Source organism: Petaurus breviceps, unplaced genomic scaffold (genome assembly GCF_028583685.1).
Source record: "Petaurus breviceps papuanus isolate PSGF00001 unplaced genomic scaffold, PetGlider_PUasm1.0 186, whole genome shotgun sequence".
Taxonomy (NCBI): Eukaryota; Metazoa; Chordata; class Mammalia; order Diprotodontia; family Petauridae; genus Petaurus; species Petaurus breviceps.
The window spans coordinates 48,187,448-48,215,191 of NW_027185798.1; the positions used below are offsets into that span (position 1 = coordinate 48,187,448).

Consider the following 27,744-nt stretch of genomic DNA (forward strand, 5'->3'; position numbering starts at 1 on the left):
CTAGTGGACCACCACTGATGAGTCAGAAATGGGAGCCTACTGTGTAGGGCACTTACATAAGGGACCAGTGAAAGAACAGAGAGCTCAGCACAAGCTATAGAAAGTTTATCAGCTCATCCTTGGGTCATTCAGTTATATAAATTACTTGAGGGTCCAGCAGTAGGGGAAGGACAGTTCCCTGAGCTGTTGCCAGTCTCTTATGTCTGTGGTTTAATATAATCAGAACAGTCAAATAGCAGTCAAGGAGATTCAGTTTACTGTAAGATCCAGAACTAAGAAAATAACACCAGAGAAGCTGACTTTACATTATGTCTGTGCTTCTGGCTCACAGGAAAGGGAAGTAATTTGACTTAATGGTTAGGAAAAGTTATGTAAAGACTAAGACTGATAGAGTAAAATTAAAAGGTAGAAAACTGATAAACATTAAGGGAAAGGAGACAGGACTTGAGGGATCATAGGAACAGATGAAACTGGGGATAGAGGCAAGATTAGGTATCTTTTTATTGGGTACCAATGGTAGTGCAGTTTGAAAGCCATTTAGGATAGCTGTTTCTCAGGGTTTTGCAGAGCTTAGGTGGTCTTTCTATATCCTTTTATTGGTAATCTCCATTTACAATCCATGGTTACTTCCTCCATTCACATGACTCCTAAATCTTTCTCTTCTCCTAACCACAGCCCCTCTCCCCTCAACGCCCTTTCCACTAGTCACCCATTTCTAAGTTATTTCTGTCCAGGCACCTGAAATTAAACATACTAAAACTGAACTAGGAATTCTCAACCCTCTACACCTGTCTCCCCCAGACCTAATTTATGTCAGTCACCTATCTGTATAACCGTGGAGCCATATTTGATCCATATCTCTCCTTACTATCCAGTCTAACTGGATCATTTCTACTGTGCAAATTTCTTTCATATTCAGGTCTCCTCCATTCTCACTGAAGTCACCTCATTCTGGCATTCATCATCTCTCAATTAAAATTATTTCCTGCCTCCAATCTCTGCTTCCCAATCCATCTTCCACATTCCACCTGAATAATCTTCATTGCACCTGATCATGCCACTCTCAGAAACTTTTACTGGCTCATCACTGCCTCCCTATTAAAGCAAAATTCTGACCCTGATATTCAAAGCCTCCTATAATCTGACTACAATTTAACCATCAATCTTTATTTCAATACTGTTCTTCACATAATCCATGTTGTTCCAACCAAACCCGTCTGTTTTCTGGTCCTTGTTTTCATCCTGTCCTTTCCCATTTCCATGTCTTTCTTTACTATTTCCTCTCTACCTAGAATGAACTTCACACAGAAATCCATTTTTTCTAGTCTTAAATCAGATGCTACTTCTCTGGGAAGCTTTGCTTCTCCAGATGAAAGTCATCTTTTTCTAAAATTCCTTTTTGAGCCTTACCTCCACTAATCCTTTGCAACTTCCTCTCCCCTTCATATCAATTACTTGTCTACTTCACCCTCCATTGAACTGTGAATTCCTCGAAAAGCAGTCACATTTCCCTAGTTCATGCATTTGCACTATTTCCTATGCTTGGCATGCTCTCCTTCCTCATTTTAGCCTCCTTTCAAGACTCAATTTAAATTCCACCTTCTGTAGGCTTTTCCCAGTTTAACAACTACCAGAAGAACATTCTGAGATTTCCTTTCACCTACTCTGTATATATATCTTGTTTTCAAGTATTTACATGTTGTCACTCCCATTAAAATGTGAGATCCTTGTAAGCAGGAAGAATGTTGCTTTCTTTGTATCCTTGGCACCTACTACCTGGCACAAGTAAATCCAAAATAAATGCTTAGTGAGCTGACAAGTTAAAGTCCTTCAAATTCTGATTCTACTCTACCTTTTTAGAATAAATTTTACTCTTTTAACTGGTAATGTCTCCCCTCTCTCCATATATGTGTGTATGTATAATGTATGTACATAATCTGTATATATCTTATGTGCATATATTTACATATATAAAAATGTGGGTGGGGCAGCTAGGTGGCTGCTGTGTATAGAGCATCAGCCCTAGGGTCTGGAGGACCTGAGTTCATATTTGGCCCCAGACACTTGACACACTTACTAGCTATGTGATCTTGGGCAAGTCACTTAACCCCAATTGCCCTGCCTTCCCCCCTCCAAAAAAAAAAAGGAGGGAGGGGAAATATACCTATTTATATGGACACATATTGTTTCCTTCATATAATGTAAGTTTCCCAGCAGATACTTTCCTATTTGGCCTACATCCCTAGTACCTGTCCGTTATAGTGGGTGACTGATAAATGGATGATTGAAATCAATCCACTGTTACTGATGGCTATCATAAAGCACTGTACCTGTCTAAAAGAAGCCAGATCTAGAGCTGTAAGAAATTTCAGGGTTGATTTAGGACAAACCCCTCATTTTATAGCTGGGGAAATGGAGGCCCCTAGAGATTGTGACTTGCCTAAGATCAAATAATCAACTGGTGACAGTCTGAATTGCAAGGCTGGTCCTCGGACTCCATTCAGCACTCCTATGGCCGGGTGAATTCTATTTATTTGTTCTTTAACGTGAAAAGGAGATCTTCAAACTGAAGCGAGACTGGCCACCACTATCCAAATCCTCATTTCTCGTAGGAGGCCGCTGGCTGGGAGAGGGAGACCTGGGACTGAGTCCCAGGCTTCCGGGGCCGCTCCTGCCCGCGGCGGGATGTCCCGCCGGCCCCACAAGCGCTCAGGGGCTCCTGACAGCGGTGGGGGGGGGGGGGGGGTCCTGGAGCGGGAGGGGAAGGGTGGCTGGCTCGCTCAGATCAGAATCGCCTCGATACTCAAGGGCAGGGGCGAGCCCCGCCTCGTCTATCTGATCAACTCATCACTTCTGAGCGCCCGGCCCCGGCCCGCCCCAGAGGAGCTGGCTCAGGGAGCCCGGGGGCGGCCGCCGCCTGTTCGTACAGGCCTCGCCGCACAGCGCCCCGGCCTAGGCCGTTCGGGGCTTCGCGGGAGGGGAGTTTCTCATCTCGGGCCGTGCCGGCGAGGCGGGAGCGCGGCCCGATCAAATAAGATCAGAGTGTAGGGGGGGAAGGGTTTAGGAAGCGGGGGATCCGCACGCGGGCACGCGCTAGCCTTGCACGCAAGCACTCTGGCCTTGCACGCGCGCACACATACACACACTCACTCACTCGCCTGGCACACTAAACTCGGCCACCTCACGCACATCAAACACCCCGCGTACAGAAACCTTACCACTCCCTAGACCTAGATCCCGCCTATAAACTCTGACCCCTTCCTGCAGCGCCTTTTATAGCTTCTTCCTTTTCCTCCCCGCCCCCTGTCTCAAAGGATTGTGGGAATAACCATAGAGCTCTCGCCGGATGGAGCGCCTTCTAGCCGTCGGCGGGCGCTGCCCCCTGGAGTTGAAGGAGGGGAACCAGCCAGGCTGGTAAACGGTAAGGGAGCCTGGTTCCCTACAGAAAACTTCCACATCCCGGGGAAAGCGGAAAATAATGAATTGTTAATGTTTTGAAATCGAATAACAACATATAGCGCCACAGGCTTTACAAAGAGCTCCCTTCACAACAATCCTGCGAGATAGGTTTATTTTTTGGCCAGGAACTGCGACAGCTTTGATGTAGGGAACTCCTGGTGTGGGAACTGCCTCCACCAATACACTCAGCAGCTTGTTGTCATAGAGTTGACACTGAGAGGTTCAGTGACTGGCCTGGGGGTATACAACCAGTTGTACTCCAAACCTGAGCCCAGATCTTGCTTACTCCAAAGCCTGCCCTCTCTCCATCGTACCCTGCTGCTTCTCTGCGAGTTAGGTACTGTAATGATTATTGTCCCATTTTACAGATGAGGTAACTGAACACGGAGAGGTGAGATGCGTCCTGTCCAGAGTCACACAACTAGTAGATATCAAAGTCATAATTTGAATCTCAGTCGTTCCTGACTACACTGTCCACTGTTCTGTTTACTGAAGTGCACTGGGGGAGGAATTCTTCCTAAGTCCACTGCTACTGTTCATCGTTTCTTATGAAGATATTTTCTTTATTTAGAGATATTCCTGAGTTAGGGTATAAATTCACTGAAGACAGATTGTCATGCTCCTTCTTATGTGTCCAGTGCTTTACATATAGAAGCTATTCAGGATGTATTTGTTGGTTTTGATGGGATCCCTGCTGCAGCCTCCACTTGTTTTTTCCCCCCTAAATTCTCCTTTAATGTAATAATTTTGACAACTCAGGAAAATCTAAGCACCAGATATGAGATGAGTCACTTCTGACCAGCTTTAAAAATGTATGCATCTTATGAACTGATACAAAGTAAGCAAAAAACATATGTGCAATGACTGCAATGGAAATGGAAACAGTTGAAACTGAATGACTCAAAGTTACAATGGCCAAGCTTAGCCCCAAAGAAAGAGAAGCCGCCTATCTGTCCACTCCCCTCCCTGTCCGTTCTTTGAGGAGGTGGGGAGGCCATGGCCTTGCATACAGCACCAGGCTTTCTGGAGATGGTGGTTAGTTTTGTGGACTTTGGTTGTTTTTGTTGTTGATATTTTGTCACAGGAATGGCTTGATAGGAGGAGAACCCCCTACTGGGAAATGTAAATGCAAAAGTCATCAATAAAAATAAGTTTTTTAAAGACTTTACATTCCCACCTGTTCCTTGCAGCAGTAGGGAACTGTGGTGGTGAGACATTATGTATAACATCAGACTTTTTCAATATGTTGCTTAATTTTGAAATTTTGTTTTCCTCTTATTATTTATTATAAGGAACAAAAGGCAGCATGGTTTCAGAACCAAGAAAACCTGAGTTCAAGTCCTATCTTTGACACATATTGACTGTGGTTCTATTTAAGTCATTTAACTTCTCATTGCTTACCCAACTGTCTAAAACCTTAAGTTGCAGAAAAGGTACCTACCTGCACTGGTAATGGGATGTTTCTCACTTAGGAATTCCTTAGATATGAATGAAATCACAGAAAGAGTTCCTATCTCCTCTAATAAGGTACGGTTCTCTGGGAGGCTGAAGAATACATTGGGAAATGTAGGTGATGTAAAAATGAAAAGATGCCATTAAACATTTTTGTTTTTAAAAGATGCTGCTTGATTGATCAGTTTCATTTGTGAAATGTGGATGTTAGAATTACCTGCCATAAAGGGCTTGTTAGGAAAATGCTTTGTTAACTTTAAAAACACTATGTAAAAGTACATTATTATTGTTATTAATTGGTGGCATCCTATAAATATAGCAGTAGCTCCCAGCCTTCAAAGGAAGGAGGCAAATTAATTTTATTAAAGGAAAAATTAAAAGTTTCATTGCTTTTTAAATGCTTTATCCAAGTTCACAAAGCTAGACAGGGCTAATCTCTGACAAGGTGGGTACAAAGTATACAATTTGCTGCTTTCTCCTTTCTACCTTCATTATCCTCCTACCTACTGGTTAATCCAAGCTCCCCAACACTGAAACACTCTTCCTCACAATCCAAATGTTCCTGTGGTACTTCCCAAAGGCTTTGCTAAGTGACTGGCTAAGGGAATAAAGTAACTTTTCCCACAGTATCGTAATTTTAAAACAAAGTTTTATATATGCCTTTTGTTGTTCCGTCATTTCTGGTCATATCCTTCTCTGCTGTCCTACCCCTCAAGCATGGAATCCTCTCTCATAGCAAAGCAAAACAGTTAAAGAAAACCAATTGATATGTGGGATAGTGTCTGGAAATGTATGTGCAACATTTTTCACCGAGGGTCCTCCAAACTCTTTGCCTAGATCCTTTTATTTAGTATCTTATATTACTTTCTTATCTATTATTTTCCTTATCTATTACTGATCTATTATTTTATGTTACTATATATTTTATTATTATCCTTAGCTATTATTTTAAATTACTATATACTTTATATTACTGTTGTCATTGTATATCTGTTCTCCTGGTTCCCATGATTTGTCATTGTTCAGTCGTTTTTCAGTGGTGTCCAATTCTCTGTGACTCCATTTGGGGTTTGCTTGGCAAAGGTACTGGAGTGGTTTGCCATTTCCTTCTCCAAATCATTTTACAGATGAGACACTGAGGCAAACAAGGTTAAGTGACTTGCCCAGGGTCACACAGCTACTAAGTGTCTGACGTCAGGCTTGAACTCAGGAAGACTTCCTGACTCTTGGCCTACCTCTATCCACTGCACCACCTGACAAATCAGTTCTAAGTAGAGATAAGCTACCTACCATACAAAGAGTACTGAATTTTGGAATCAGGAGACCTGGGGTGTGTTTTATCCACTAGCTTTATAGCTATGGTAGCACAGTGTTTGCATTGCCTACCTCACAGGGTTCTAGTAAAGAAAATTCTTTGTAAACCGTAAAGGGCAATTCAAATGTCTTGGCCAGATTTCCAGATTTCCAGATGGAGATACACTACCTCCTGCCTCAGAAGGCTTCCAGAGGCCAGCAGACCACCAGACCATGCTGGTGCTTGTCCTGAAGTAGGGTGTCAAGGCAGGGCCCCAGGATAAAGCAATTCTTGCCTCCTACCTGGGTTCCTAGTGGCCCATACACCCCCTCCTACTCCTTTCTGCCTTGAGGCAGACTTCCAGATGATTCCTAGGAAACAAATGCCATGTGCCATGAGTAAACGATGAGAATTTGAGGGTTAATCCTGAATCTTCTAGTTACCTGCATTTATCATAAATTCTCTCTATCCACTGATACTCTGCATTTAATCATACCTCAATGATTAACATACTTCTGCCCTTTCTTCCTCTCCCCATCCCAGTGATACTAAATCCCCAGCTTGTGACAAGCAAAACATATTCCCTAACTCCAGTTGTCCCCTTTCTTGTTCCATCCACATCAACCCTCTACCCCCCAATGTCCTACTCCAGATGTCTGCCCTTCCCACTGTGCCATCTGGAACTCCTACTCCATAATTAAACAACTTCCTTTCATTTTTAACCTCTTCTCTCTTGTTCCCTCTACCTTTTGGTATGCACTGATACCACTACCACACACACACACACACACACACACATCCTGGAATATTCCTTGCTCCCCACAAATTTACCACTCCATACAGATTCTGGTGACCCTCAGAATCCCCTCCCTCTTTCATCAATGAGCTTGGTTCATTACTAGTGACTCACAGTTTCCCTCTCCCCCTCAGCTCCTGCCTTCCTACTAGGGGACTTCAATATATATTTGAATGTTTCCTCAAATATCCTAGTTCCTCAATCTACTATACTCCCCAAATCTACTTAGTACCCCAGCTACACACTGGGATGGTCATATTCTTTACCTAACATTACCTACAAATGTTCCACTTCTGTGTTCAAGAACTCCTCTATTGGATCTTAATATTTTGTCATTCCATCTCTCCCTATGCCTTATGATTTCCAGTCTTCTTATCTGTCTTCTAATTTCTCCATCTTTCTCCATGACCTTTCCCAGGCCATCACCCTACTCTGGCCACACCCTTCATAGTTTCTGACTCTTGATGAGACAGCTCAACTCAACACCATCCTCTATCCTTGAGTCCCTTGGCCCTTTGACCTATCACCAATCACATTTTTCCAAATCCTCCTCCTGAGTTATTCCTACCACCCACCTCCTTCTCCCACTTACTTACATGAAGCTGAGGGGCCATCACCAGTTGTCCTGACCTATGTCTTGCCACCAGACTCCAAATAACTATGGAGGTGAAAGTGAGGCTGATGACTTGGCACAGCCCTGCATTGGTTATATCCAATTCACTTATATCCAATCACCTTCCTGATGTCATTGGTCCTCTTTGAGAATAAAAGACAAACAACAAACATAATGCTGAATGAAACTGGAGTCTCATCTCAAATGGGCCCTCAGAACAGCAAGGTAATCCTACACATCTTTGTTAGGTTCCCCAACCCACTCACACCAATGGCTATCCAAACCTTCTCTTCTCTCCTCAAGCCTCTGATTGTCCTCATCTCATCTGAGAACCTTATATTTCACCAAGAAGAGTTCCTTCTACCCTTCTCTTCAATACAGATCCACATATCATCACCCACCATTTTCTCCTTTGCTCTGGTCTCTGATGAAGAGGTAGGAAGCCAAGACCAATTCCTCTACAAGTACTTTTGATCTCATCCCCTGTCACTTAATCCAGCAGATCTGCCTTCCTGAATCACTGCCCTCATCTCTAACTTTTTAAGTCTCTTCCCTTCCCTGTTTTCTTCCTTGCTGCTTATAAAATGCTCATCACCCCATCCTTATTAAAAAAATCCTTACTTGGTCCTACCATCCTTGTTAACCATAATCCTATATCTTGCCTCTTTTGCTGTTAAACTCTTTGAAAAGGCCATCTTCAATTAGTGCCCCCACTTCCTCTCCTCTCACTCTCTTCTATGCCCTCAGCATCTGGTTTCCAGCATCAATCCAACTGAAACTGCTCTCTTGTTTTAAAATCTAATTGTCCTTTCTCTATATCCATGCTTCTTGACCACCTGCTGGTACAAAGGGAAGAGCACTGATTTGAATGCCCACATTCAAATTCCACTTCTGCCATTTACTACCTGTGTGACATTGGATGAGTTACCTCCTCAGTCTGTTTCCTCAGTTATAAAATGAAATGATGGGACTAGATAACTTCTGAGGTTCTTTCCAGTTCCAGATCTATTATCTTAAAAAGATATTAAAGACCACATCCTTCTCCTGGATACCCTCTCTTCTCTGGGTTTTCATGGTACTGCTGTCTCTTGGTTCTCCTACCTCTGACAATGCTTTCCTCAGTTTCTTTTGTGGAATCATCCATGCCACATCTACTAACAGTGAGTTTCTCCAAGGCTCTGTCCTAAGCCCTCTTCTCTTTTCTCTCTCTGCTCTCTCACTTGATCTTACCAGCTCCCATATAGAATATGAGACAACTAGGTGGTACAATGACTATTTTTGGACTTGGACTCAGGAAGACCCAAGTTCAAATTCTGTCTCAGACATTTACTTGCTATATGACTATGGGAAAGTCACTTAATCATTCTCAGACTGTCTCCTCAAATTGTAAAAGAGGGATAATAAAAGTACCTCATTCATAGGATTATTATGAAGACCAAATGAGAACATTCCATAATGTTCTTTGTAAACTTAATGCTAGCTATTAGCATTATTATTACAAAGCATAATGCTTTGTAAACTTAAAGACAGCTATTAGAACTATAAATGCTATTGTCACATCATCCTGCTGATGATGGCCAGGTCCATGTGCTTAGGCCTAGTCTCTCCGGTGAGCTCCAGCCCTGCATCACCAACTGACTATTTGAAATTTTGAACTGGATGTCCTGCATATATCTCAAATTCAACATGCCCAAAGGAGTCCCTATTATTGGGAATCCTTCCTTCTAGGCACACACATGTGAACCTTAGTAGCATTCTTTTCTCCTCTCAACTCACAAATCCAATCAGTTGCAAAAACCTTTACATCTCTCATATTTCTCATGCTCTCCCTTCACACAGCCACAATGCTCATTCCAGGTCTCATCACCTCTTGCTTAAACCACTGCAATGGTTTAATCAGTTTCCCTACCTCAAGTCTCTTCCTGCTCTAATACAACCTGCACACAGCTGTCGTGGACCTTGATCACAAACTCTGTCACCCCTTCCCTCCCCCCCCCCAGGAAACAAACTCCAGCGGCTCCTTATTACTCCAACGATCAATTATACACTCCTCTATTTAGCCCTTAAAATTCTTCATAACCTTGTCCTGCCCTATATTTCTAGAAATTTCTTTCCTCCATGAACTCTACAATACAGCTATATTGGCCTACGTGCCAGTTCTCACACACAGTCTGGTGGTCCTCCATGGCAGAATGTTCTCCCTCAAATTAGCCTCATAGAACCCCTGACTCCATTCAAGATTTAGCCACAAAGACCACCTACTACAAAAAGCCTTTCCTGATCCTTCACCTGCTACTGCTCTCCCCTCTGAGGTTATCTTCCATCTACTCTGTATCTTGTATGTATTTAGCTATGTACTCATGGTCTATCCCATTAAGATATAAGCTCTTTGAGGACAGGAAATGTTTTTACTTTTATTCCCAGTGCTTAACATAGTCCCTAGTACTAAATCATTTATGAAATTCTTATTATCAAGAAAGCTAATAGTGGTTTCATGTTTGTTGCTGACTTCATGTCTGACTTGTGACCCCATCTCCAGCTCATTTTACAAATGAGGAAACTGAGGCAAACAGGGTTAAGTGACTTGCCCGGGGTCACACAGCTGATAAGTGTATGAGGCCAGAATGTCGGAAGATGAATCTTCCTGACTCCATGCCTGGCACTCTTCATCAATTGTACCACCTAGCCACTCCTCTTAAATACCATTTATGAGGAGAGGTGCTGCATTTTCCCTCCCAATGAGCCTTTCTTGAGACACTTCAAATCATACCACAAAAACAGGTAACTACATCACCAGGTATTACCCTTTTCAGTAATATTCAACAAACACTTATGAAGGCAGGTCCTGTGCCAACTGGTGGAGATAGAAAAAAATGAAAACAGCTCTTCCCTTCACAGAGATTATATTATCTGGAGGGGATGTTAATATAAAATATATACAAAGTAAACACAAAGTATTTCAGGGGTTGGAAGGCATCAAGTAGGTACTGACATCAGCAGGAAATAGGAAAGGATTCTTTTGAGAGGTAACCCTTGACTTGGGTTTTAAATGGAGTTAGAGATTCCAAGAGACAGAGAGAAGGGCATTCCATACCCATGTAAAGACACATGGGATGAGAATGTAAAGTCAAATTGGGGAAACAACAAATAGGCCAATTTAGAATACATGAAGGGGAGTTGCACTGTCTGGAAAGATAACTGGAGCCAAAGGACTCCAATGTGAAGGGCTTTAAATGCCAAATAAAAGCACTGGGCTTTTATCTTGAATAGAGAGCCACCTAAATGTTTTGAGCTAGGGAGTACAATGATCAGACCTGGGCTATAGGATTGACTTAAGGAGCACCCAAGGATTATATCGAGGTAGACTGCTTCGTAGTATTCAGCAGGATTCACTAAAATCTGCATAAGACAAATAGAAATAGACAAAGGCTATAGGGAAAGAGATTTTATTTCCAAGAATTTGTACAGACAATGGTAAGTAAAAAAATTGTATTTTAACTTTTAAAAAAGGAGCTGCCCTCCTCATCTACCTGACATAAAGGGGACAGGTTTATGATAATCCTAGTTTTTTACATTGAATGTCAACATCAGAAAAACCAACATTGACTTGTTTTTTCCTTCAGCCACTAATTCATCACTGCCCAAGGAAATGGTTTTCTAGTGTTATTGTTTGTTTGGTTCTTGGTGATAGGACATATTAGTGAAGCTGATAATTTCAGTTGGTTAAAGAGTTCCAGGCTCTCTGCTTACTTAAAGAATTGAACAAGCTGTGAAAAATAAAAATGAGCATTTTCTTCCTTCAGAGTAATCATGTTCAACTCGTGCATTTTTGGTTCATTTTGTAAGAAAAGCATTTCAGAATAAAACCCCTCAAAAGTTTACACTGATCAACTCAAGAAGCTATAAAGATTGGTTTGGACAAACTGCTGTGACATGGGACTAGTTTAAACTATGAAGCTGCTCTAAGAACCAACCTCAGAGATGTTAGTCCTATTGGAAAAGAAAATACATTAAAGCTACTGAACTCAATATGTGCAAAATGTGCTGAACCTGGGTCTCTAGTGAGCCATCCCAAGCTCACCCTGACCAGGTGGATCTCATTCCTCCCTTTCACAACAGTCGCTTAAAGAGGCTTTCTTTCTTGTCAAAGATGCCATCAATCCCCAGGCAGCACAGAATCAGTCACACACGTTCTTCCTGCAGACCGATCCCAAGAGAGCTTCTCTTGTTAGGTCTGACTGTATGACTTCCTACTGCTGCCAGGGACTCCAAAGCCAATGGACTCATTTTGCCTAAACCCTACTTTACAGAAGCTTTTGCTGGTTTGGAGGGAACAGGTACAAAAGACAATACACTGCTACCGCTGTGGCAAGCACAAACAAAATACTTTCTTTCTGAGAGTTTTAGGAAAAGTAGAACCACTTCTTTTTTTAACCTTGACAATTAACAGACTTACATCTATGTTTGCTGTTCAAGGTAATTTAGTATGTTCAGCCCTTGTTATGAAGTCTATTTTTTAATGCAGAGGCCCTGGTCTCACCAAGGCCAATGATGCCACTGTAGATCAAAGGAGAAAAGTGGAGATGTCAATACTTTTTTTAAAATGTGGAGTTCTCCAAACAGGCTTGATCACCCATTCTTCCTGGAAAACTCCCCTAATCTCAAACTCACAATCATCCTTATTTCCCGAATTTCAGAGGCATGAAAAAGCCCTAATCTATCTAGACACCATGAAACAATATGTGGATAAAGACCATCCAAATGGCAATGCACTGCCCCCTCCCCAAACTCAATCCTTCCCTTTTCCCCCCCACCCACAGTAGTTTCCAAGAAAAGTATAATATGTAGGATCACAGGAGGTAGCCAGACAAAAGTAGAAGTAATCAACTGAGAACTGTCTTAACAACCTAGTCTTTTCAAAGAGTATGGGTTTTAATATTTTGGCTAGAAATGCCAATCTTTCTAATATCTAGTAAGAAACTCTTGTAATATGGTAGGTTTCCCTCCACTCCCAACTGCAAATAAATTGAAAACGTCTTTCCTTCAAAATTCCCCCTCCCCCCAGTGGCTACATTTCAAACTTCTTTAAGGATAGCATTCAAATCTAGGAAATTTGAAAACTCTACCAAGGCTTAAGGAAAACAACAGCTTACTAATTCTCCATATGCCATTTGATCTGGTAAAACCCTAAGCCCTCTGCATTTATGGATATAGCTCTTTTTCTTATCTAGGATGTCTCTGCTTTCTGGCCTGATCCCAAACAGACAAGCCTTTCCCCAACCTTAGCCATTCCCAAAGACTGTCTTGGCAGAACTCCTACACATTCAGCACCCAGCTAGTTCATCTGCTCTCCTTGTGCACAGAAGGCAATGTCTCTCTATCATATCCCCAGATGGACATAAAATAGAGAACTTTCCGAAGCCAAATGCTTCCTTGGCATTGTATAACTCCCATTTATCCAATTTGCCTAATCCAGATCAAACAGGGAAAAGTGAGATTCGGAAAATATTCCCTCCCAAGAAATCATGGCCCAGCCTACTCTCGCTACTCTTCTCAGGCTTCCTCAGTTTTAAGTGATCCTGAAGAACTGCTGAGGAACAAAATACATGACAGGTACTCTTCAGCAAGAGGTATGTAATGTTATCACCAAGAGGTGCACTATATAGCTGAACACCATAGACTCTTTGCAGTGGATTAATTTATAAACAGATCAGAGGAAGGTAGAGAAATTGGCTTTCTGGAATCCCCCCAAGCCTGAATGATGTGGTGATCCCAAGGAGCTTTTGCTAGGCCTGGCAGGGGCAGAGGATTCGGAGTCATCCTGGAGGGCTTTGCTGATCTCAGTCCGGCTCTTCTACAGGGGGCATAAGTCCCTGAAAGGCCTCTTGCCCCAGGTCCCTTGATTGGTAGTTGGCGGTTCAGATGTCTTAGAGTTCATTTTATAAAGAGAACGTAAAATGCCATCACAATGCAGGCAATTGCCACAGCAGCGTGCAGCCTGGTTCCAATCACAGCAGCTGACAAAAAAAAAAAAAGCAAAGAGCAAAATGACACCCCCGTCTTTCAAACAATTTCTCACCTTCTGGTGAACACTTTTGAGATCCCAAGTGTGACAGTCAAAAAAGGTTTCAGGTTTTCAGGCCCTGAGATCCATGAGATTTGTCTGCCATAATCTTCCTCTGGTACAGATGCACCCTTGCTTTCTGCCTAGCACCCTCTTCCTTGCCTCTTTTCTGGAACTTTCCATTTCTGACTTCTCCAGGCTAAAAGGAATTTCCACAGGGAGAAGCAGAAACAGCCCAGGCAGCCCAATCTCAACTCAGGGGGAGTGACAAGAGCTTGGCATAACCTGGGTGTGGTAATTCTCAAAGGCAGACTCTAGTGAGACAAGTCTCTCTCCCTCCCTCCCTTCCTGAAAGTCACTGCATCTGAGTCCTAGCAGCTTCTCGCAAGAAACGGAGGCAGAGCTGTATGTTTGTCTCTGTGTGAGATTCCAACTATCCCTTACTCTGAAACCTTCTTCCACCCTCCTATCAACAGTGGTTCCTTGGCACCTCAAGTTAGGCCACAAGCCTATCTAATGGCCAATTAAAACATGCCAATAAAAAATACCTAAAACTTTTGATCTTCCTAGCCAACCTGCCTTTTCTGTGAAAGGAACTGGGCAGTTGCAATGAACTAGGATGGACAATTCACAGTAGGAAAGCTTCCTCAAGGTCACTAGAAGCCAGGAACAGAATCTAAATGTCCCAAATCAGAGGCTCAGAGAGAACTGGGCCTGAAGCCAGGAAGACTTATCTTCCTCAGTTCAAATTCTGCCTCAGATACCTGCTAGCTGTGTGACCCTGGGTAAGTCACTTAACTCCGTATGCCTCAGTTTCTTCATCTTAAAGTAAGGATAATATTAGCACCTAACTCCCAGGTTTGTTGTGAGGAAGATGTGAGACAATAATTACAAAGCACTTATTAGCACAGTGCCTGACACACAGTAAGTACTATAGAGTTAGCTATTATGATTGTTATTGTTGTTAGCCATCACTGTGGCAATCACTCGTGGGAAAGGAATTGAAAATAAGGCCAAAAATTCATACAGCAATGAGAGCCAAAACCTAAGAGGGAGGAAAACTCCAGTTGATCTTGCCTAGAATTGGAAAATGTTAAGTTGGCCTAAGTCCTTTTGTGAAGATTACAGCCTTATCAACAAACACCAGCTTTGTCAAAAATCTTTTGTCTGATACTTTTAAAATGTACATGTTGCATTTTATTCAGAAAGTTTAAGGTACTAAAATCAATCCCTGAATTCCTCATTGTTCCTGTTTTTAATGCTCACCTCCATCCTAAATGTCAGAAAAATGATTTCCCTTAGTCCTATATTCTTAGTCTCTTTTCACTACCAAAACACTTTTTTTTTTTCCTTTTGGAGGGCAATTGGGATTAAGTAACTTGCCCAAGGTCACATGGCTAGTTTTTTTGTGTGGGTGTTGTGTCTGAAGCTGGAACCAAACTCAGGTCATCCAACTCTGGGGCCCGCGCTTTACTCACTGCGCCACCTAGCTGCCTGCTACCAAAACACTCTTAAAGCTTGAACCACATCTAACAGAACCCTTCTTGTCTCTTGCAATTCCTCAATGCTGCCATAAAAGCCTTCTCTTCCTATGCCAGCAGTCTCACCTTTGTAGAACACGCCCCAGACGCCCTTCTTCTCTGAGAGCAGCCAGGTCCTGAGTCGAGGCACCTTCTTGAAGTAGGCACAGGTGCAAACAAATAGCAAACCAAATACCAGGATACCATCCAGAGAATAGACTGTGAAAGGGAAAAGAAACAAAACTTGGCTTATCACTGGTAGAAAAGCTAAGACTGATGATGCTGCCTTGGGAGGGCTGGGGGTGAACAGAATGGTGGGCACCATTTAGTCAATAACCTAAATGGGATAGGCCAACCCTTAACAACAGGAAAGTAATTTTCTGGTATTATCAACATTACCTCAATTAAATTTCAACAAATATTTAATGAAAGCAAGACTATGAAATAGGTCCCTGCTATTCTCAAAAGCTTCTTAAAGAGCATCTTCTTTAGGCCAATTTCAACTTTTTTTTTCTCCCAATATTTGCCACAGGTTATGCTGAATAGGTAAAACAATAGGTGTCATTCATTAATTACACAAGCATTTATTAAGCACCTACTATGTGCTAGACAGGTGCTGGAAATCTTAAACCCAAAATGGAATAGGTCTAGAGTTTCTCTCAGGGAGTTTACATTGGGGAAGTGGGGGAGGGGGGATTGGGGTAGGTGGAAAGAAAGGGGAAAAGAAGTAATATGAATATGTGTAAATACAAAATATATACAAAGTAAAATAAACTAATTTGGGGGAGAGGACACCGGCAACTGGGGGAAACAGAAAAAGCTTCATCTAGGTGACACCTGAGCTGAGCCTTGAAGGAAGAAGCTAGGAATTCTAAGAGAGGAGGTAAAGGAACAGAGTCCTTGCAGAGGCCCAGAGGCAGGAAGCAGAATATGGTGGTATGGACTGGTAGGGAGGGTAATTTGGCTGGAATGTGAAGTGTGTGAAGGAGAGTCACACAGGAAGGAAGTCTGTTCAGTAAGCCAAAGGGAAGGCTGGCATTAGGTGATGAAGGGCTTTAAACTGGAATAGATTCACTTACTGCATAAATTCTACTAGTATAGTACTGTATTTGACCTTAGTCAATAGAGATATCCTGTGCAGAAATTCCCTCCTCCCCCAATTCTACCTGACTGGGGTTGGGGAGTTTCACGCACTTAACTAACATTGCCTTAATAAAACTGTTCTACAAGTATGGCATAAGTTGGGCCAACAAACAGGTAAGGGGGAAATGCTTAAAAGGATCACCTGGCTACTGCTGTTGTTTCTAAGAGACTGATAAGAACTGGGCAGCACAATGGCCCTACAAAATAATAAGGTGGTAGTCCAAGAAACACCTGGCCTTGCAATCCCAACCAATCAAAGTCTACTGTATCTCCAGAGACAGGCAAACTGGAATCTAAGACAAGTACCCAAGAATTCTGAAATTAGACCACCTGAGAGGACCTACCCCACCCCCCAGAGGGAACTTCCCTTACAATGCCACCCACACTGTAGTACTGAAAACATGCCAACAAGTGAGCCACATACAAATATACACACCCATCTTTTCAAGCCTTTAATAAATAATTCATTTGAGATTCAAATTTGAGATAACTTGCTACTTTTAATATCTTAAACCTAAATAAGATTTAATAAAATAGTGTCCCCCAGTTAAGAAAAAAAAAAAAGGTTATCAGTTCTTCTGGAATCAGGCTTCTGTGAACCACGGATGACAAGAGGTTTACAGGGTATGAGACACTTTTGGGGAGAAGCAGAGAATATTTAACATTCTTGTTATAATAACTCATTCTTGTACTATAGAAAGGAGAGGGGAAGTTTACAGCTAAATACACCAGAGTTGGATCTGTTGGCACAGTAGGTTAGGGAAGATGCAAAGTTCAACAAACTACAGGGATTGGAGTTCATGTATATATTATTACTGGTCCATAATTAGACAGCAACTGTGAGCGTGACATTCTCTTACTAGACAGAATATGGAATAAGATCCTAAAATAAAACCTCCAACCTCTTAAAGAAGAAAAAAAAAAAGGAAGTAGAATCTTTAGCAAGCTGAGCAAAGTGGTAAATAGAACGAAAATCAGGATCCTGGTCTTGAGTTCTATTTCCTGCCTCAGCAACCTGGGATGAATTCCCTCAAGGCAGGGTGGTTCAGAGGAAAAGATGCTAGACCAGCAGACATGGAACCTTGGTACAAATCTCAGCCTTTCTGATTGCTTCCTAACCTCTCTGAGCCTGTTTCCTCACCAGTAGAATACGGGGTTAGGACTAAGTAGTCCTTATGCTTTCTTTCAGTTCTAAATCTATGACCTTGCATATGACCTATCCACAAAGGAAAATTTTAGTCCTAAGGAAAATTTTGAAGCAGTCAAATGATATAGTACACACAATCCTGATATCCTTCCACCCCTCACATAAGAGTTTCCTAGGGCTTCATTTCAACTACTGACTACCCTGGCCACATCACAAAGATTGCTTTCAAAGGGCACTGAACCTCTGCTCTAGACACTGTTCAGTTATGTATGACTTCATGACTCCATTTGGGGTTTTCTTGGCAAAGATACTGGTGATTTGACATTTCCTTCTCCAGCTCATTTTATGGATGAGGAAACTGTGGCAAACAAGGTCAAGTGACTTGCCCAAGTTCACACAACTAGTAAGGCTCTGAGGCTAGATTTGAATTCAGGAAGATCATTCCAGGCCCTATGCTCTAACCAGTGCACCACCTAGCTGCTTCCTGTTATATAGTAAAACTTGTTCACAGAAAGCAATCATAATGGAAAGGACCAGGGATCATGGGAAGGCAGATTTAGAGCTAAATAGGATCTTATGCTAAAGGAATTTTAAATGGCTTAATATATTCACCTCTGGGAGTAATTTTTATTTTAATATGGGACAAAGATCATTAACTCAAGGGAAAAAAACCTCTAATGGAGTAATTTCAAACATCAGGAAAGGCACATAGGGAAGATATTTTTTTGTTTCTCAAATCATCACCTAGTTAGCTACTTTCCCTGCTGTGTAAGGCTAACCAGAAAAGGAACATAAAATGATTTTTATCTTACTAAGATCATGACCAAAAAGCTTCTGGAGCAGACTCCTCTCATTCCCCCTCTCCCCCCCCCCCCCCCCAGCTCTGGAAATAAAAAGGTAAACAGTATGGAAATTACCAGGTTATTGAGAAGAAGGAATGAGGCTACCCTCTACTCCCACCTCCATACAGAAATCAATCTCTAGTCCCTGAAGTCGGAAATATTTCCTTAGACATAGTTTGTTACTGATGCGATTACCTGATTATCAGTGTAATGATAACAGTAAGTTTATGGAGCACTTTTAAAGAGTATAGAGTACTTTCTTCACAATAACAGGTAGGTAGATGCCTACAGTATACCCAGGGTGTCTGGATGTAATGAACTGGTCGGAGTTGTTACTTATACAACAAAGGATTGATGTAACAAACTTATAAGCCGCTACCACAACCAAGAGCCTAGGATTTGGCATCAAAGAACCTGGATACGAATTCTGACTCCGACTTTTCACGGTAATAGCAGTTTCCAGGTACGTGACTGGCACACCACTTTACGCACATAGTTTCATTTTCTCCTCGCAATGACCCTGAGAGCAGGCAGATGATACTACCATCATCTTCATTTTACATATGAGAAAAAAGGCTGCGAAGGCTCTTTAACTTGTTCGGGATGCCACCACTAGTTAAGGGTTGGGAGGCTTCTAATCCAGCTTTTTCCGACTTGGAGCCTCCCTCCCACTCAGTCCAACCTGGGCCTCAGTTTCCCCTTCTGCATGACGAGCCAGGGTCCTTTTCAGCCCTAAGTCGCCAGGCTCCAAACTTCTGGAGGTTCCGCTCGCAGGACACCGACGCAGGCGCCCCCTCCCCCAGCCCCGGAGAGCGGGAGGGGGGGGATTGGCTAGCTCGGGCGGCTCCTCCCCCACCTCACCCCCGTGACCCTCCTGCCCGGTCACCTGCGGCCTCAGACAGAGTCTCGGGCCTTCCAGGGGCGGAGAGCGCTCCCCCGGGGGCAGGCTCCCCAAGTTTCTGGACCAGGAGGGGGCGGGGAGAGCGGCCACGTCGGTCCGGGCCCCGCCCGCCTCCCCTCCTCTCTGGGCTGCCACGTCTCCCCTCCCCCCAACCCGCCCCAGGCGCCGTTCTCACCGTTCGTCATGACGGCTGGGCCCGGCGGGGCCGGGGCCGGGGGCCTCGGGGCTCCGTAGACAGGCGGCAGCCGCGGCGGCGGAGACCGGCTCCCGCTTGACACTTCCCGATCTGAGCCGGGGTGACTAGCAGGGGATGGACGACGCAGGCGCAGGAGGAGGGCGGAGAGCGCCGAACCGTGGCCAGGCCCGGCCAAGTGAGCGCCGAGCGTACGTGAGGCGCGTGGCGGCGGAGGCGGTGTATGTAGTCATGGCAACAGGTTTCAACGCTGGAGGCTGGGTGCTCCTTCTCCGAGGCTCGGTTTCAGGCGCGTGCAGTGGAATCCAGGGCGAGCGTCAATTGAACTTTGCACGTACCTCTGCGGGTTTCAACACGTTTGCTGACAGCGGAGAAATGTGTCGGTGGGCTTTGTGTCTGCCTGCTGCTCAGTTGTATACCTCTGGCTCATTCTTATTTCTAATAAAAATTGGAACTAGCAGTCTGGGTTTGTTCGTTCACTATTAGTATCAATAAATGATAGCTCTAATTTCCCTTTCATAACCACATCGAGAGGCAGGTAATACAATTTATATATGACATCACCAAACAGAGAGTTTAAGCCATTTGCCCATGATTACACAAGCTAGAAAATGTCTGATCAGGAGGTGGAACCTGGGCCATCTGATTCCCGAATCAAAGGGTCTTTAAACTAACTTACCCCAAGAAGACAATGAAAGAAATTATCTCCATGATTCAGACCCCAAGAAGGGGGATATTAAGGTATTAAGATATTAAAATATTCAGACCCCAAGAAGGAGCACTGGGGATCGGTGCCTGGCATGTAATGTTGGAATGTAAACTCATTGAGGGCAGGGGATGGAGCTGTGTTTCCCCTGCCTATCAAAGCAACATAGGCATTTAATAAAGAGATTGGATTGATTGATTTTTAGTAGGTGCCTAATAAATATTCGATGAATTAATGCATAAGGAATCAAGGTGTACCAAGTCTCAGGTGCATCATTAACTATTAACCTTTCTGGGTCGTAATTTATTCATCTGCAAAATGGGAATAATATCTATCTTGCCTATATCACAGGGTTGTCAAGGAAATATTTTATGTGAAAGCACTTTGTAAATTGTAAAGGGCAGCAATAGATTGTAGTATTATTATTTTCTGGAAAATATTCAGATAATTGTAGCTTATCTGACTTTTTGACTAGTTTTCTCAAGACTGTCTTGATTATCTCCTATGTTTTTCTCATTCAGATGCAACCATGGTGACTGGCCACTGAAACCAGAAACAACCAGTATCTTGGTAATGATTTAATGCTTTACTGATCATGTATCTATTAATTTATTTCAGAGAATGAAGGTAAGTGTGCTTGAGGCAGAGAGAGGAGGGGAGACAGAGTAATATTTACCATTTTAAAAATTCATTCATTCTCTGTACTTGAATGGGTTTTAATTGTCCTGAAATTAATGTTTTCTCTACTCTGAATTTGAGCCTCAAGTTTCCTAATATGTAAAATGGGAATAATAATACTGGTACTTCTTACCCTGTAAAGGGTGTTATGAAGATCAAATGAATAATATATATTATATATTATTATGTATAATATATATTATATGTCATTATATATAATATATAAGACAGATAGCAATATATAGAGAGATTATATATATAGAGAGAGGGATGTATGTGAAGTGCAAGCCATAAAGCTTGCTTTATAGCTTTTACTGTATTCAAATATGACAACTTTTAAATACCCGAAAACAGCAATAGCTTTTCATCTAGTTGGAGAGAATACAGAATGTAGTAGATATACATAGATATGCACAAAATATATATCCACATACACACAGTATATATAATGTATATATGCCAAAAGGTAGTAGGAGTTCAGAGGAAGAAGAAATAACTTACAACTGGGGAATCAGGGAGAATTTCATGAAGAAACTGCATTTTAACTAAGCTATAAGCATGATTTAGACAGGCAGAGATGGTGGGAGAAGATATTCTAGACCTACAGAATGGTATGGAGGAAGATACAAACATCTCTAAATCCTGGACTTGTTCAGGGTACATCAGTGGTCCATTTTGACTATACTATTAGAATAAATTATAGGGAATGATGTGAAATGAGGTTGGAAAGGCAGATTGCAGCCAGATCGTGGAAGGCTTTAAACACCAGAGTAAGGAATTTGTATGTTATTTTATTAGCAATGAGAGGTAGAGATAGTTGAAATACTTGGCTTTTAATCTTGAAACTGCTACTTTCTGTCTATAAAATGAAGGGGGTTGGAATGAGAATCTGAAGTCCCATCCAGCTCTAAAGTAATATTAAATTATTTAACTTCTCTTGGCCTCAATTTCCTCATCTGTAAAACAAGAAAATGAGGGGGTTGGACTAGATGGCCTTTAAGATCTAACACTGATGCTACCAATGTGACTTCGGGAAAATCACCAAGCTTCTTGGTTTCCTCATCTGTCAAATGAGGGGGTTGAACTACATAATCTCTAAGCTTCTTTCTAGCTCTAACACTCTGTGATTCTGAGTCATCAGTTGTTTTAAAGTAGAAGAATGACATGATCAGAGCTGTACTTACAGAAGACTAATCTAGCCTCAATGAGCAGGATGAGTTGAAGAAGTAAGAGACAGAAGCCAGGGAAACTAGGTATAAGGCTATTGAAATAATCCAATATAGAGGCTGTGCAGGTTTGAACTGAGGCAGCAACAATGGAAACGGAGTAGAGATAGATGCAAGATAAATTGTGAAAGTAGAATCAATAAGATGTAAGTGATGAGAGTAAGAGTAGTCAAATATGACTCCTAGATTTCTGAGTGTGAATATCATTAAGCAGGGAAGTTGGTAGGAAGAGAAGGTTTTTTTGGTAAAAGTTGACTGGTTTGGTTTTAGGCATTCATTCTGTAAAAACAAAACAAAACAATCAAAACAAAAACAACCAGTTATTATGTCTCTTCCAATAGAATGTAAACTCCTAGAAGACAGGAATGTCTGCTTTTTATCTGTAATTCCCTTACTTAGCACAGAGTAAATCCTTTGTCATTCATTTTATTCAGTCAGAACATACTTTGTAAAATACACTGTGTAAGACACCTGGGGGATAGAAAGATTAGACAAAATCCAATAATAGCCTATATGAATCATTTTTGCCCCTATACTAGAGTCCAACCCTAAGAATGTCTCTGAATTTATTTTTTTTTGTTCTAGGTATGCACTTTTATCTTGTAAACATCAGACTAACAAAGCATGAAATAAAAAGCATGTTAAGTAAACATTTCATAGGGATCTGGAGCATATCCAGAATGCCTCAGAAGGTATCTTCACAGGGAGAAAGCTTGGAAGATGTCCCCTCTTCATGTGAAGGATGCTAATGAACTACTTCCAGAAGATTCATGTAAAGGAAATGTCTTGGAGAGACAAACTGTGGAACATGTGCAGATGTCCTATAACTGGTCCTGATTGGCTAACCAGGGGTTGAAAAGGAAACTCTTTGATTGACCATGGAGTCATTCAAAACTGTCAGTTTCAGCCTCTCCTCTTGGCCTCAGTGCTCTGGAGGAAGCTTGGTGGCTTGGTGAAGGGCGTGGTGCTTATGACTATGAGTTCGAAAGGACCAGTGCATACTTTGGCATTCTACAGCCAATGAGGCACATCCATGCACTGAGAAATGAAGAGAGTGGAGCCTCTCTCAGCATGCCATCTTTCCAGAGTTTGGATTTTGTAGCCAGTGCAGCGTCAATTGCCTGAGGATGATGGAGCAATTTCTGAGAGGAACCTTTGGGAAAGCAGCCCAAGGTAGCTAAGACACAGGTTCATCTGACACTCGTATAGTGTCTAGGTATGAACTTGGTGGGACTAATGCTATTTAGGAACTGAAATAAATTTTGAGCCTAATCTCAACCTCGGAGACCAAGGTAGTATGATTGGGAGAGGGGGATATGCCCTGAGGTGCTAGAGAAGTATTTGTGTCTGTTTTTCTATGTCTTTGAAATAAATATCCCTTTGTAAAAGCTAATCTGATTTTAAGTGGTTAAATGAAACTGGGGGTGCTAGTCATTGGCCCCCTAACAAGTGGGAGGAAGACGAATCAAGTGGTAATTGAGCTGATGGCAGACAAAAGAAGTCCACATAACCCCTTTCAGAGTACCTGAGAACCCTGAGGTTGTGTGATGTACCAGATTTAGCCCTGGAAGAGTGGGGTCACAGACAACCATATTACGTATAGATCAAAGAATAGAGAAAAAATTCATACCCAAAAACACAGATAGTAAAAACAAAACAAAACAAAAAACCAACCCCAAAACTTTCACCCCTAGTGGCCCACACCTCTCCCAGGAACTTTTATAGTAGTCCTGACTCTGTGTCACTCTAGGTTTGAGAATTCCCAATGCGAGAAAAGAAGTTGGATTTCTAGGGAATGAAGCAATCCATCCTCTGATGAGACTTACTTTCTCTGGGAACTTGCATAGTTACTCTAGATTTGTAGCACTATCCTGGGGTTAACCCCAAATTAGGAAAGAGCTTTGTATCACCAAAGAGTCTGCTCCTGACCCTCAGACCTACACAGTCCAGACAGCTTACAGTACTCATAAAGCTTTGGCCAGATCTGTATTGGCCCCTCCAAATGGTGATTCTGTACCTCACTGCTCCATGGTTCTAGCTTATTCCTCCAGCCCATGTGTGTCTAGACATTGTTAGAATTTCTCATTTCTGTTAGGGCTTAGGGCTCCTTGACTCTATGGCTGCCTCTATCACAGCTGTTGCTGCTATTACTACTTCTAACACTGTCATTTCCCTTGGGGAAGTGCTCCAGCGCTTAGGATGGGATAACCAAAGCCAATATTCCTCTGAGCTCTTTTGTTAGTCAGGCTTACAGCACTCCCTGAATTAGCCAGGAAAGGGCAGCTCAGGAGAGCTGCTGACTCAATGACCCTCTGAGCGTACTTAGGGTGACGGAATGCCACACTGCTTCCCTACCTCAAGGTACGTGTATTACCTCCCACATGGGTATCACCTCACAGAATCTTTTGGAGATTGGGGAAGAACACAATCCTTTCTGTACACATTTCCAACTACCCTCCTTCCAACCCTCATCTCCCCTTGAATAAAGACAGGTTGGGCAAATAATCCTGAAACTCAGAGAAGCCTCCAAAAAAGCACTAGAAACACTGAAAGAAAAAATTATATTTGTTAATGCTTGTCAAATTTATAATAGAAAAAGAAAAAAGTTAAATAAAAGAAAAAAGAGCCAGAGAAAGAGATAGGGAACATGTAAAGACGTATTAAGCAAACAGGGAAGATATGATTATTCTGATGAAAAGGAAGGAAAAGGAGGTGGCAATCATTAATGTCAAATGCCTGAGATATATCAAGGAGAATGAAGACTCAAAGTATAGGGGATCTCTGACCCTTGGTCTCCTCAATACTTGGGCTTAATATGAAGGAAAATAGATGGCTCAAACCCCCATCCTGTGCGGACTCTTCTCAAACCAGGTGAATCACCAGATAACTAATATGGAGAATAGTGACATGAGTATTGAACATAATAAAAATAACATAACAGACAGAAAAGCCCATAAGACAAAATTGTTCTTAACTCCTCAAGAACAAATAGAGAGCAATTTTCCCCACAGCCTCCTACTCTAGTGAGGAAAAGTAGCCATTTCTAGGCAGGGAAGAGAGTAAGCTCAAGGCAGGATTTATATCTGGAGGATACCACTGGGGAATAGGGCTGACTGGTGTTGTTTCTGCAACCTTGTATCTTTGCTTCATCACTCTTCAGGATAAAGAGCTTTCTTCCAGCCAGGTTAGGCCAAGTACTTTTTTTTTCTCACCTTTTTCCCACCCTGGCAGCTGGGATGTAGAAGGACCATATCTCTTGATGTCTCATTTTGAGTCCAAAGGTAAACACTCTCCCCTCTTTTTTGTGTGTCCCTTTCCATTCCTGTTATGGCATCCCACTTGACAGGACCTTCCAGAGCCTGTGCTTCACCAGCCACAGCCTTTCAGATCACAGGGTCACCTCCATAACAGATAAGGCACCAGAGGGCTTGATGTGGAGTACATGAAGGTTCAGGCTAAGCTAAACAAACAAACAAACAAACAAAGGATATATGAGAGTTCCTCATATCTAGCCCAACCCACACCTACCACATTGGGCCACCTGGACATTTTATTTTCACACTTTCACATTCTACCTTTGGTCTTTAACTGGTGTTCCATCTGAGGCTCTGGGTACCTTGGTGGTAAGTTTTCCAAATCTACATGATCCAGACCCACCTTGTTGCCTTCTGGCCCTCTTTATGCCCTGCCTTTTCTGTTCCCACCCGTTCATACTCTTTCTAGCTCTGGGAATAATGATCAAGTCAACAGTACAATCCCAGAGGACATACCAATGAGTTGCCCTATGGTTCCACTTACCATCCCTGTGTCTTCCCACCCAAACTCCTCTCCCTAGCCACTGTTTCCCTATATGTTATCTTCCTCTATTCAGATGTAAATTATTTGAGAGCAGGAGCAAGGTAGGTATTTAATACATACTTTTTCATTCATTCATTCATTCATTCTGCAAATTGTTGAGTTGTTCCTTGTTCACAGAGTGCCATCTGCTGGCCACAGCTTTCCCATTCACATTTGTGCAGAAAGATGTGTGAGAGAGACACTGTATACAGGATTGGGTAGATGTGGGACAGACTTCTTACATTGAAACAGACCTGCAAAAATAGATGAGAGTTACCCACGATGGCAGAAACCAAGGAACCATGCTCCATATTCACAAAGTGCATTTCTCTCTCTCTTTCTCTCTCTCTCTCTCTGTGTTACAGGTTGGTGGAAGGAAGGAATCTTCTGGAAAAGACAGGATGGAATGGAATGCACATTTATGCATGTAGAGTTTGCCTTGGCAAGAGGAAGGACTACATCTTCAAATGAAATAGAGACAAAGGAAGGGATAATAGGGGAGGACATTTGAGGGATGTGAGAGGAAGATAAGGGAAATTGGTGTACGGCCTCAATTTCTCCAGTGAAGTAGAAGGCCAAGTTCTCAACTGAGAGAGTGAGGGAAAAGAGTGCCATGGGAAATTTGAAGATGGGTGAAAAGGTTTGGAAAAACCGCTGTAGTAAATGGAAGAGTTAATTAGCAAGGTGCACATGGATTGTCTTGCCACAGTGAGAGCCCAGTTCTAATTTATTTAATATATGTGAAATGGATCCAATCAGAAGTTTCATGATTTTTTTCTAGCTTCATTTGGTAGCATATGTATAGGAGCAATGACAGTGGATGGTGGGAATAATTCAAAGCTAAGGTTCTGCTGTTGTTGTCCAATCATTTCAGTCATGTCTTCATGACCCCATTTGGGGTTTTCTTGGCAAAGATACTGGAGTGCTTTGCCATTTTCTCCTCCAGCTCATTTTACAAATGAGGAGCTGAGGCAAACAGGGTTCAGTGACTTACCCAGGGTCACACAGCTAATAAGTGTCAGAAGCCAGATCTGAACCCAAGATGAGTTCTGTAATGGGAATGTAAATTTAAAGATCTTCCCTGTCCCTAGGCTAAAGTGCACCTGGAGCCTGGGGTGGGAGGCTTGTTTTTCAGTAGATACTTCTTGATTGGCCAGTGAGTCAATAAGGTTGTTACATTCTCTGAGCCAGGAGAAGGCCATATAAGCCCTGATGTGTAGTTTTGTTTTGGGGCTCACTTTGAGAAGTGTTCTGTGATTTGATGTGGATTCTGGGAAGCCGTTGTCCAGAGCCCCCTGGCTTTGAAAAACCCAGATGCTGAAACCCAGATGTTGATTGGGTATGGATGTAATGGTTGGACAGTTTGGAAATCTGTCTACTTGATCTGTTTCTCTGACTTGATAATTCTGTCTGTATACTTTGAAGTTCGGGGTGCTGACCTTTTTCCCCTGAACTATGTGAATGATACATATCTGACTGATTAAAGTAAGCTTGTTAACCCATTTTGAGTTGCTTTCCTTTAACAAAGCAGATCCAAGAACCTGTGTTGGCAGCAACCCTGAGGACGCTTGGGGTGCTTGCTGCTACAAGTTCCTGACTTCAGGACTGGTATTCTATCCACTTTGCCACCTAGCTACCCAGATTCTGCAGGGCAAGATTATAGGTATAATAAAGGAGCAAAGGACTCAAGAGTGGAGCACAGGGTAGAGTTGAGATGATGCACCAAAGGGTCAAAATAAGGAAGAGAGGAGACTGAAGCTAGTGCAGAGGTAATGGCTTAGGAAATTGAAGGGTTGAGGGATTGGAGGTTGAAAAGAGGAAAAAATACAAAAATTAAGGGTTACAGACATGGAGAGGTAAAATTACAACAGAT

The 27,744-nt window shown here is 42.4% G+C and overlaps 1 protein-coding gene, 1 long non-coding RNA gene and 1 other non-coding gene across 3 annotated transcripts; 1 reads left to right on the plus strand and 2 right to left on the minus strand.

Annotated features, from left to right (window-relative positions):
• Positions 1 to 2,780: 2,780 nt before the first annotated feature.
• On the minus strand, positions 2,781 to 3,249 carry LOC138162978 (small Cajal body-specific RNA 2). The gene has a single exon (XR_011168776.1). It is a non-coding gene; the product is annotated as a small Cajal body-specific RNA 2 (non-coding RNA).
• Positions 3,250 to 11,044: 7,795 nt separating this feature from the next.
• Positions 11,045 to 19,569, minus strand: TMEM167B (transmembrane protein 167B). The gene is made up of 3 exons (XM_069090456.1): positions 19,407 to 19,569; positions 15,286 to 15,417; positions 11,045 to 13,631 (listed from the first exon to the last, which is right to left on the minus strand). The coding sequence occupies exons 1-3, from the start codon at positions 19,414 to 19,416 to the stop codon at positions 13,549 to 13,551; spliced, it is 225 nt and encodes a 74-aa protein (XP_068946557.1). The 5' UTR covers positions 19,417 to 19,569; the 3' UTR covers positions 11,045 to 13,548.
• Positions 19,570 to 20,031: 462 nt separating this feature from the next.
• On the plus strand, positions 20,032 to 23,366 carry LOC138162183 (uncharacterized). The gene is made up of 3 exons (XR_011168570.1): positions 20,032 to 20,165; positions 20,652 to 20,700; positions 22,620 to 23,366. It is a non-coding gene; the product is annotated as an uncharacterized lncRNA (long non-coding RNA).
• The last annotated feature ends 4,378 nt before the right edge of the window (positions 23,367 to 27,744 follow it).